Source organism: Oreochromis niloticus, linkage group LG1, assembly GCF_001858045.2.
Source record: "Oreochromis niloticus isolate F11D_XX linkage group LG1, O_niloticus_UMD_NMBU, whole genome shotgun sequence".
In the NCBI taxonomy this organism is placed as follows: domain Eukaryota; kingdom Metazoa; phylum Chordata; class Actinopteri; order Cichliformes; family Cichlidae; genus Oreochromis; species Oreochromis niloticus.
In genome coordinates this window covers 6595640-6607739 of record NC_031965.2, presented here as the reverse complement: position 1 = coordinate 6607739, position 12100 = coordinate 6595640, and the positions used below count along the sequence as shown (strand labels likewise).

At 39.9% G+C, this 12100-nt stretch overlaps 1 protein-coding gene across 1 annotated transcript; it reads right to left on the bottom strand.

Moving 5' to 3' along the window:
• Positions 1 to 1768: 1768 nt before the first annotated feature.
• On the bottom strand, positions 1769 to 4333 carry LOC102081039 (piggyBac transposable element-derived protein 3). The gene is made up of 2 exons (XM_005458920.2): positions 4276 to 4333; positions 1769 to 3923 (listed from the first exon to the last, which is right to left on the bottom strand). The coding sequence occupies exons 1-2, from the start codon at positions 4331 to 4333 to the stop codon at positions 2002 to 2004; spliced, it is 1980 nt and encodes a 659-aa protein (XP_005458977.1). The 3' UTR covers positions 1769 to 2001.
• Positions 4334 to 12100: the final 7767 nt, after the last annotated feature.

Sequence of the window (12100 nt, the reverse complement as noted above, 5' to 3'; positions counted from 1 at the left end):
TTTATTCATCTTTATTCATCTTCATTTAAGCATGCATCTTCTAGAAGGGAAGATGTGCAAGGCCAGTGTCCCTCCGCAAAATCTTCACCTCTTTGTTTGTTACAGTCAGCTTTATAGAAGCGACCCCATCATAAAAGCCCCATGGTGTGCTGCAAACTCTGTGTCTGTGTGTGTATGCACGAGCACGCGAGTGCCTGTGTGTGCGTGTACCCATATGACTATGTGAGTGCACGTGAGTGAGTGTATGCGCGTAGGTGTGGGTGCGTCGTGACAGTCAAAGCACTGTGTGTGTGTCTCTATGTATGTGACTTCCTGATGGTCATAAAAGTAATCTCCTCACCCAAGCTACACCAAATTCCTCTACACAACATAGAAAACAGAGTTAACATATTACAAACACCGAGACCCCCACTCTGCATTCACTGGGCCATTGGCCTCTTGTTGTCTTACATTCACAGATAAGGTGTGGAGTCTCCTGCAAACCTACTTCTAAATTATGGCAATTATGAGTTTTTATTAAAGGTACAAGCATCAGCATCAGCAACCCCCAACTGTAGCTTCCTGTCTCCTTTTTATGACAGCAGACCCCCAGTGTCCATAAATTCCTTTCCCTCTAAACAATTACACACACTCTCAGGCCTACAGCTAAACCAAACTGAAACACACAGACAAATCCTTTCCTATTCATCTGATCTAAACAAATTTAACACATTACATTCTAATAATTATTTTCTTGTACTCACACTACCCACAGAGCTATGGCAAGGATAATATAAACACATTAGCAGAGGGAAGATGGAAGATGAATGTTTACTTTTTTCCTTTAATAAAAGTCATTGTGAGCGTCCCCAGCGGGCAGAGACAAATGCAATCACATGCAGGGAAAATATGCTGAAAACAGACCAAACTTAAGTCAATAGAACATCCGAGAGAATTCGGCCACAACACAAGGTTAGTTATTAACATGCTGTTGTGTGGTTTGGACATCTTGCCATGAAAAATTCCTCTGTCTCATGTAGCCATTCAAATTTTAATTAGGCTTACAGTAAATATTTGAATATAAACATTCAAATATTTTGTGTCTGGCAAAAGGTGAGCTAATGTGTTGTAGCTGTAGTAGTAGCGTTTAAAAAAGTGAGCCTACCTTCATGCTGCACTTAGTGCTAATAAAAAGCAAGAAATGCTCATAATGACCACTGATTTTTTAAGGAGCTTTTTTTTTTTTTAAATAAAACAAAATACAATGCACTGCAACAACTCTCCAGTTTTTGCACATAAAAGAGGCTGGTGAATGTGATGGGGTGGGAGGGGTGCCTTGACCCCCCTCCCTCTGGGAGAGGCCTTGACTACAGAGGAGGTACAATGGCCAGGAACTGGCCAGTGACTTCTGGATGTTCTGGTCAAACTCCAACTGTTTAGCAGGTGGGTGCAGTCTGGAATGTCTGAAGACAGACCAGGCTTTTTGTACCACACAGGCACTTCATACCTAATCTGATGGAGCTTGGTTTAACTGCGGAGAGCCTCAGTTGAGCAGTTTAATGATGTCACTGGTCCATATTAACCTCCTAAGACCCGAACTCTTTCATGACATGCATTTTTAATTTCTTTTTGCTATTTGGGCTGATTGGGACCTGATGAAAGCAAAAACAAAGAATGATCTTTTTACCTGATCTAGTTTCTGAGAAAAATGATGGCCACATATTAGGACATTCGTTTTAAATTTCAATAGACTACTATAAAGTCACAAGTAAGTAATGATGTGCAAAACTTTTTATTTTTTGTCTGAACACAGCAGCAATTTTCCTGAGTACAAAAAGAAAATTAGAAACAACAGTTGTTCTCCTTTGAGCAAAATGGCTCATTTGAAGTGCTGCTAACAGTTACAGGAAGACAGATGTCTGTAACAAAGTCCAAAAAGTAATAGAATTCTGAACATTGGATGTAGCAGGAAACCTAACACTTCAACACTGCTACTTCAAATTTTTTTCTCCATGTTTACACCTATGTGTGAAAGGCTGTGTAACAGTTGCGATCTGCCTGTAAGCAGAGTAACACCTTGCATGTAACACACTGTACTCGAGTTTTCCCTGAGCAGCCTTTTGCTCTGCAGCGTGCTGCATTTTTCAATTTTGCCACCTCTGGCAGATGTGCATTAGCCTTCCTGCGGAATGAGACATGGGGCACTGCCTTCACTGGACGCCTTTTCCCTTGGACTAACACGTCTGGGTCATCTTCCTGCGCTGAAAAGTCAGAGCTGTCATTGGCATACTGAGCCAAGAAGGTCATGGCCACTCCCATGCGAAATTCAAGAAACTGCATGATGTCCTTCTTTGATGTGCCATGTACAGTAAGGTCTTTGCAGTACAGTAGCCAGCTGTTGGCTAAAGCCAGATCCATAAAGTGCATTAGTATCCGCAGTGTCCATTTCTTCGTACGGCCACTCATGCGATAGTAACTCATCATTCTATCGACAAGGTCAACTCCACCCATCTTGGAGTTGTATTCACGGACAATACTTGGTCGCGAGATGGTCACATATCGTTTTAGTTTTTTGTCCCATCTCTGGCAGGTGTCTTCTGGCTCGCTAGCACGAACAGCAGACATCATCAATACGGGTTTATCGTCATACCACTTCACCACACAAATCTTTCCATCCTCAGTGGTAACTTGTGCTGAGGTCCCTCTTCCTTTCTTTTTCATTGTTTTGTCATTTGGTAGCTTCTGTACTGCTGCAGCGACCCGATTCTTCATAACTGTACCAGTTACATACATCTGCTTCTTCATCATGCGTTCCACACCTTGGATGGACATGAAGAACCGATCACAGTAAACCTTTGTATTAGGATGCAGCGTTTGAGACAGATGATCTATGACCAAGCCTCCCAAACCCAGATCTCCTGGTTCTTCAACCTGCTCAAGGAGTGCAGGTGCCCCTTGATAAATTTCAAAGTCGAGCACAATTCCATCTGCTGTTGCGCAAACAAAGTTTTTTATGCCAACTGGGTTTGGCTTCATTGGCAGATATTGTCGATACGGACAAGCTCCTGTGAATGGAATCATCTGCTCATCAATGGAAACGCATTCTGGGCGAGCCTGAGATTTGCAGCCTTTCAGAATGCGGTTCAGAAAAGGCCTCACTTTCCAGAATTTATCACACTCTTTCAGATCCTCTGGAACATCATCGTCAATGAGCACTTTGAGTGATTGCCTGAGCCTGAAGAATCTGTCACGTGTGAACCTTTCGGTGATGGCAGGGAATCTCAAGGTTTTGGACCAGTACATCCTGATTGCAGGATACGGTACGCAAGACATCAAAATACAGGCACCAAAAAAATGATAAATTTCATCAGTTGATGTGTTGAGTGGGTACCCACTTCTAGCCAGTGACGTAGCATTAGAGCAATCTGCAATCATTTTCATCAAATCTTTATCAATATACTGCTCGATGTAGTCCAGTGGGGTCCAGCCCTCTCTGTCCTCCACAGTTTCTTCCTCATGCTCAAACTGGGCTTGATTTGGTGTTAGCGGAGAAGCCTTCCATCTCCTCCCACGCCCTTTCTTAGACTGTTCTTGATGGCTTGGTCCTGGTGTTGTCTCTTCAGCGACATTGTCTGAGACATCAGCCTCCCCCTGCTGTGTCCAAGAGTGACGTCTGGTATTGTGTGATCTGGCAATGTCACGATCTGAACGACATCCTTCATATTCATCACGGAGACGTTTACGTCCCCTGATAAGCTGAGAGGGTTGTGGAATCTGGTCCTCACACCCACTACTGTCCTCCTCACTGCTGCTTAGCTCCTGTCGTGGGGGTTGATATTCAGCATCCCCAACAGGATCATCAATGTCTGACAAATCTTCCACATCTGAGTTGTCTCCACCAATTAACCCCAGTAACTCCATTGCTCTTGCGAGAGAAAAACGCTCTGGAAAAAACATCATAAGAAAAATCAAATAAAAATCTATGGAGATTTTTTTTGTAAAACTTGGTATATCTGTGTGTACTGTAGTAAACTATTGTTTTCTACCTAAATCATCCAAAAATACTATTTCATTGTCAAAATTTGCTAGCACATGTTGCTAACTACCTCTATACACATTGTAAACAAAGCTAACAAAACTAAGTCCCTCGGTCCACATACGTGTACCACATGTTTAGCGGCATGGTAAATCATTACAGTTACTGACTTTGGAAAATTTGAATTCCATAACAAACATTGAACACTTTTATACATATCTGAACAAGAATGAGCCATGAAATGTGATTTAATTTTTTACCTGGTCGAAGTTTGGCTCGGGAGTTGCCATCTGAACTTCTGGGTGTGTTGTCAGCCATCTTGAATCGAACGTGGAATGAGAAATTCTCTTCTGCCACCACCAGGAGGTAGTATGTCCTCGTTAGTGGATATCAGAAAAAAAATATCAAAAAATTTTGTATTGTGGTCTAGACAACCCAAAATGTGATGTCCACATATGTAAACGCCAGGTCCTAGGAGGTTAAAAGAGCGATGTGTGACATTATCATCATTCCCATGGCAATGGACACCAAGTCCATGGATCTTAACTTTGAACCTTCTCTATTCATTCTCCAGCAGATTTCTTATTGCTACAGAAGCAACATATTTTTGGCCACAGCCATGCGTTGGTCGTGCTGTTTCCCAGTTTCTGACATAAGTGTGAAGCTTTATTTCTCTCTCTCTCTCTCTCTTCTTTCTTTGCTAATGGGAATAACACTGTACAGAGTACCATATCTTAGATTGTGACCAACATAATTTATAATAGTTTTCAACAGTTATTGAGAAAGAAATTTTGACCCGTGTTTTATATCCTCACCAGACAGCTTATTAGTTACATTTGTTCAACTGCTCTTTAATGGAAATATACGTTTATGAGATTTTGTCTTTGTGGTTTAATCATCTTATTAGTATCTCACAGAAAAGGAGGATGACAAAGATTAGGAGAGAATGAGGCTTTCTGTTTCCCACTTCAAATTTCAAGGCCATCCTCACAAGAAAAAAACCCAATCAGCTTTACCCTCGTTCTCTCTCACTCTCTCTCTCTCTCTCTCTCTCTCTCTATCTCACACACACACACACACACACACACACATACAGACACAGAGACATTTCTAACTTTTCCTTTTTGTTAGAAGTTGTGGAAGATGCAAAAGTGGGTTGCTAATTCTATCATCAAACATCTTAATGACTCCAATCCGGGTTTGCACCCTATGCAATTTGGATTTCGCACTCTTCATTCAACTGAAACGGCTGTCTGTGTTTTTGTTGAGAGAGTGAAATCTTACTTAGACAAGAGCAGTTATGTTGCGGCTGTTTTTCTTGATTTCAAGCGTGCGTTTGACACTGTGAATCATCTTAAGCTCTTGTCTAGACTGTCGACATTTAACTTTAGTAATCACACTGTTAAATGGATACAGTCTTATCTATCAGATAGAAAACAATGCGTGCAAATAAAGAATAGCAAGTCACCCTATCTTTACTGTACGCAAGGTGTCCCCCAGGGTTCAATTCTAGGCCCCCTGTTATTTTCACTTTATGTAAATGACTTGCCTAATGTGTGCAAAAATGTGGACACGATTATGTATGCTGATGATACAGTAATTTTTACACAAGCCAAAACTGCTGATGATGCAGCCCATCAGCTTTCACTGGCATTACATGATTTACAAAAATGGCTGAATGACTCATGCCTGTGCCTTAATTTTAAAAAGACCGTATCAATGTTTTTTAGTAAACCTAAAACAACCATGGCTGCAGTAAAAGTTTGCTTGGGTGCACAAGAATTAATTAATGTTGAGGAATTTAAGTATTTGGGAGTGCTACTAGACTCTAAATTATCCTTTAAAAAACATATTAAAAAAGTAGTGAAAACTGTAAATGTTAATATACAGAACTTTAAACATATCCACACATCATTAACAGACACAGCAGCGATTACATTCCTGCATTCTATGATACTGGCTCATATTGAATATTGTATTACAAGTTGGTCCTATACGAGCTCTGCTGCTATTGGGCCAATCGAAGTATGCTACAAAAGCGCATTGAAAATATTAGATAAAAAACCTTTTTCATATCACCATTGTCAAATTTTAGATAAATACAAGTTTTTAAATTTTACTAATTTCAAATTATTTAAATCTGCCTGTCTAATATACAAAGTTATACATGGTCTGGCGCCTCCACCAATGAGTGATTTTATTAAACAAAAGTCTAGCAGTGTTGCCGGGTCTCGACTGACTCGAGCCACTGTTAGAGGTGATTGTGAATTGACATTCAGGCGGACCACCTTTTCACAGAATGCTCTGTCATATCAGGGAGTGAGCTTCTGGAATAGTCTTCCACTGTCAGTGAGGGAAAGTACAAGTCTACCCATCTTTAAGAGTCACTTAAAAGGGCGACTGAGGGACACACAAACATGTGATCATGTTTAATAATCATGCTTTATATTGGACGGGAAAAAGAGTTAGTGTATTACAAAAAGGGAAACAACTGTTAGTGTAATGGGTGAGCGCAATATCACGACAGTCAGGGCATGTGCAATACTGGGGTTTGTGCAATATAATTGATGTGTTTCCGTTATTGTTATCTATACTGTCCTCTGTGTCCACTCTTCTTGTCATTTGTTTGTTCTAGTATAATGTGATGACTGTTTTTGTCCTTGTCACATGACCTGTAAATAGTGTCTCTGTATGTTTTTACTAACTTGTGTTTAACACCAACCTGCCAGAGGGTCTGCAGATGGAATCTGGCTTATTTACATTTATTAAAATGTTCATTAATATGTATTGCCCCTCTTTCTAAAAATAAATAAATAAATAATAAATAAATAAATTGGAGAGGACTGTTTTGCTCACATATACACCTAAAATTCCAGGACAGCTGAGTGAGAACAACAAACATACATGCTCAGTTCCACACACAACACTAAACAGTACTGTTATTCCTAATTTTTCCTGATCAGATATGACCTGTTCTAATCCTCATTCAATGCAATAATTATAGTAAAGACTTTTAATCCCACTGTTTTGCTTTACATAATACAGTAAATGTTCAGAGAGACAAACATTATTAGAAAGAAAAGCGTCTGGACTGAAGCTTCTTTGGTTCTTGAATGGAAGAAGCTTCTTGGATGAGAGGTGAAACGTCTTCAGGCAACTTTAAAAAGTCCAGATGCTTTTCTTTCCAAGCTTCTTAGTCTACGATGACCTGGATGACTGAGAACCTTCACAGACACAAACATGTATTGTAATGAGGGCATAGTAACAGTTGAAGTCTAGTTGGCCAAAAGTCTTTTCCCTGATAAATGCTAGGAATGATTGTGACATGGGTCAGCTGAAATAGAAATACACTGGGATAAAGAGAATAATAATATACCAGAGCAGAATAGAACAGAGAGAGAGCGAAAAAGGTATGATTTTGCAATTGATACAGTGAGAAAGATTAATCCAGTCCTGCTTTTTAGCCATTCATTTTAAAGAAATGTAAGTGACAATTTCCTGTGCATATTAATGTTATGTCAATAATAAAGTAATTCTATCTGAGCGCACATCTACAGTCAGAAGTTATTGAGGACTGCAACTTCAGAAAACACTTGCAAAAAGAAAAATGCTGCAAAAAGAAAAACGCTGCAAAAAGAAAAATGCTGCAAAAAGAAAAACACTTGCAAAAAGAAAAATGCTGCAAAAAGAAAAACACTTGCAAAAAGAAAAATGCTGCAAAAAGAAAAATGCTGCAAAAAGAAAAACACTTGCAAAAAGAAAAACGCTGCAAAAAGAAAAATGCTGCAAAAAGAAAAACGCTGCAAAAAGAAAAATGCTGCACAAAGAAAAACGCTGCAAAAAGAAAAATGCTGCAAAAAGAAAAACGCTGCAAAAGCACACAAAGCACAACGGAAATAGGAAAAAAGACAACGGAAATGTTTCTGGGGAGACAATAACCGGACGGACCAGTTGCACAACCAAAACATGTATGTATGGCTGTATCCCAATTCAGGGACTGTTTCCCAATTCAGGGTCTGCAGCCTTAAAGTACGCAGCCTTAACGGTCCTTAAGGGCCGCACTCAAAGACCGCTGAGGCCGGCTTGTAGGCTTGTGAGATGGGACGGTCTAGCCTCCGTCGCGCTGCCCAGGTTGCCTAGCAACCATGATACTAACAGCTGGAAACGTTTCATACAGCTTTGTTTGACAGAAATGAAGGAGAACATATTTTGTACATTTGTTTCTACATGAGCTTTGTGTGATTTGATAAGTATCTGAGGCTGATGATTTTTGGGCTTCATTTCTGTACTGAACAGTCATTTAAGATTAGCTAGTAAATAACAATTAGCTCATGTTGTTCATGAGACTAAAGTCATCTCACTTTGGTAATGTAAATATAATATGGCCAATATTTTATTAATCATTATTAGTTATTACAGCAGTGAACATGAACTCTGTGCCAAACACTGAGCTTCAGTAAAGATTCAAGTTGCATTTATTTATATTTCCTATCACCTTAAATCTTCACTCAAAGACAAGCATCTTTGACAGTGTATATATAGATGTATTATATATAAGAGACAAATATTGTTTTTTTTAATATGTTGGCATTACTAAATTTGGCTCAATGCTTATATATGTGTGGAAGAAGCAAATGTACGAGCTGTGATAACTGTTTCTGATAGAATGAAGAGTAGACTGAAATATTAAATATTCCTTTATTGGGTGAGAAAATCAGACCATGTCATAACTGCTTTAAGTCACACAGAATAGATTTTTTTTTTTTTTTTATTATTATTATAACCTTTATTTAACCAGGAAAAATAATCCCATTGAGATTAAGAACCTCTTTTTCAAGGGAGTCCTGGCCAAGAGGCGACAACACGTTAAAAATTACAAAGTTACATACATATTGTAAAATAACAATTACATTTTAAACAACAGAGCCTTAAACAGGCTGACTTCTGCTAAATGGGTCAAACTGGGCAGAAAGTCTACAAACACATAACATCCTTATAGAATATGATGTAACACTATAGATCAACTTACCTCAGAATATATAAAGCATATAAACAATTACAGCAATATGATGCAACAAACACAGCAGTACTACTAATCCAAAATACTCAAAGCTTCATAGAACTGAAACAAACATTTATTTTTAGCTCCATTCTGCTGCTGATACATACTTTAGGTTTCTGAATATTAAACTTGTTGCTGCCTTTCATAGTGTGTAACTTGAAGGCCCTGAGTACTTTCTCCCACACTGAAAACACTGGGATGATAAAATTATTTGAACATTACCTAATAAGACTGATTCAGGACAGACAATTAGTTATTTTAAACTTTTCTAGCAGTCCTTCACAAACAGGGAACAGTCTGTCTATTCTCTCCATCTGTCAGCTGCTGCTGGCTCTTCCTCCTCCTCTTCCTCACACACTGCTGAGTTTGTCCTGGTGGATCATCAGGGGTGCAAAGCCTCACAGATGATGTGCAGCAGTGGGTCCCTCAGTCTGTCCTCACTCTGGACACTTGCAGTCGTCACACATGGAAATCAAATGTGTGATAAGCTGCAGGATTCAAACACAAGTGTAACTTATAAATACATGTTCATACTTTTATTCCACAATCAGAGAGAAAGAAACAGAGAGAGAGTGCAGGACAGACAGACAGGTGACAGTCTCAGGTGTACACACTGCTACAAAACAGCACAAGAGAAGGAGGATTTAGTGTTTGTGTTATTACGAGTGCTAAACAAGAAGAGTTCCAGATGGTCCAGTGGACACATGTGTGACTCCTGTGATTAAAGCATCTTTCTTTCAGCTTAACGAGTGAACCGTCAGCTCGTTCAAACACACGTTAAAGTCCGTTTGACTCGACACCATCGAACAGAGGCAGCAATATAACATAGCTAACATTAACAGTGCAGTGAATCCTGCTTGTGCCGTGATATTCAGGACTGCAAACCGAGCAGCATCACTGACTTTCAGCTTGTTGTGTTTGTGGATATATGACTGACTTTAATTATCCACAAAATCATCAGATTCTCTGTAAGATTAAGGTCAACTATCTAACGGCGTATAAAGTAAAGGCTTTAAAACAAAGTAAATGCTGAAAGTACAAACATCGCTAATGTCACATAACTTTGCCGGCATGTGGCCAACAGTAATGTTTTAATGTTCCTCATTATTAAACATTTGCACATAAATAAGTGACATAATATTCAGAACTTACTTTTGAAAGTTTACTCTTTGGCCGCTCCACTTCTTTGAAGTGTCTCCCAGTGCACTTGTTAGCATGTTTTGGTTCGTGCAACTGGTCCGTCCGGGTATTGTCTCCCCAGAAACATTTCCGTTGTCTTTTTTCCTATTTCCGTTGTGCTTTGTGTGCTTTTGCAGCGTTTTTCTTTTTGCAGCGTTTTTCTTTTTGCAGCATTTTTCTTTTTGCAAGTGTTTTTCTTTTTGCAGCATTTTTCTTTTTGCAAGTGTTTTTCTTTTTGCAGCATTTTTCTTTTTGCAAGTGTTTTTCTTTTTGCAGCGTTTTTCTTTTTGCAGCATTTTTCTTTTTGCAGCATTTTTCTTTTTGCAAGTGTTTTTCTTTTTGCAGCATTTTTCTTTTTGCAGCATTTTTCTTTTTGCAAGTGTTTTTCTTTTTGCAGCGTTTTTCCTTTTGCAGCGTTTTTCCTTTTGCAGCATTTTTCTTTTTGCAGCATTTTTCTTTTTGCAAGTGTTTTCTGAAGTTGCAGACCGTTTGGCCTCTCAGGGCCACCGTACTTGACTATTGTATGACACACACATCTACGAAAACTAAACACATTTTTGCTATAAATTCAGTTAATTTTAGTTAGTTTTGTGAACACTCATTACAGTTTTAGTTAGTTTTCCTTTTTTTGTTATTATTTTTATTTCCGTTAACGAAAATGTTTTTTCACTTCTAGTTTTCGTTATTTCGTTAGTTTTCATTAACGATAATAACCTTGCTTATGACGTCAGACTTAAAGACCATTCTTTAAGTCTGACCGTTTCCTAGTTTCCATCTAAAGATGCTATACCACGTTCTGGCTGAGGGATTTCTGAAAAAAAACAACAACATACAGCTCTGCTATCACTTTTGACACAAATGAAGACAGAAAACTTAAAAGTTGTGATGTTTGTAGGGTTACTGAAGTTGGGCTAGCTGGCTAGCTACACAGCTGTTGTTAGCATGATATTAACACAGTGAACCTGGAGGATAAACGCTAACTTTTATCCACTCGATAAGGATTCCCGATGGTTAGGGACAAATGCAATGGCATGGCTGGATGCTGTAAACGGACCAAACTTCAGTCAGGAGAACAACTGAGATAATCCATCCACAATACCAGGTTAGTCATTAATATTGTAGCGGGCCAGGGCTGTTCGGGGTTTCGTTTTGACAGTCATGTTTTGTTGTTACGTTGCCATGGTTACAGGTGACGGTCTCTCTCTGCGTCTGTGTGTTTCCCGGGGTGAGAGAACGCCGTGTGTGTTGTTGTTGTTGCTGCGCCGAGCGGTGGTGTTAGCGTTGTATGCTCGTCTGCCTATTCTAATAAACGGCTGTGCTCCCTGGCTAGCTCACGGGGAGCAAGACCAAACGATACCTCTGTCTCCTCCTTGTCTGAGCTCGCCACATTGGTGTCAGAAGTGACACCAATGTGTCACTTCTGACCAGAGATGGGCAGTAATGCGTTAATCTGATTACTTTTTTCAAGTAACGAGTAATGTAAGGGATTACCATTGCAAAAACGGTAATTAGATTACCGTTACTTTCCCGTAGGAACGCTGCGTTACTGCGTTACTAAAACCGTGATGGACCGATGGAGAGATTGGGAGGAGAAGTCCTAGGGCCTTTCCCCGTCCCCGAGGCAGGGAACCGGCGCGTGTCGGTGGCCAGGGACTGCTACAGGAGGCTGAGGGAGCGGCCACGAGTGGTTCATGACTACATCCGCCAGGCCCAGGTCAGTGCCGGAGTACGACAGAAAAGAGCCTGCGACACCAGGTGCCGAGGGGGAGCTTTCTGCTGAGTTGGGCTAGCTAGCTGCTGCTAGTTAGTTCCGTTGTCTGCCGACTTGAACTTAGCTTAACTGC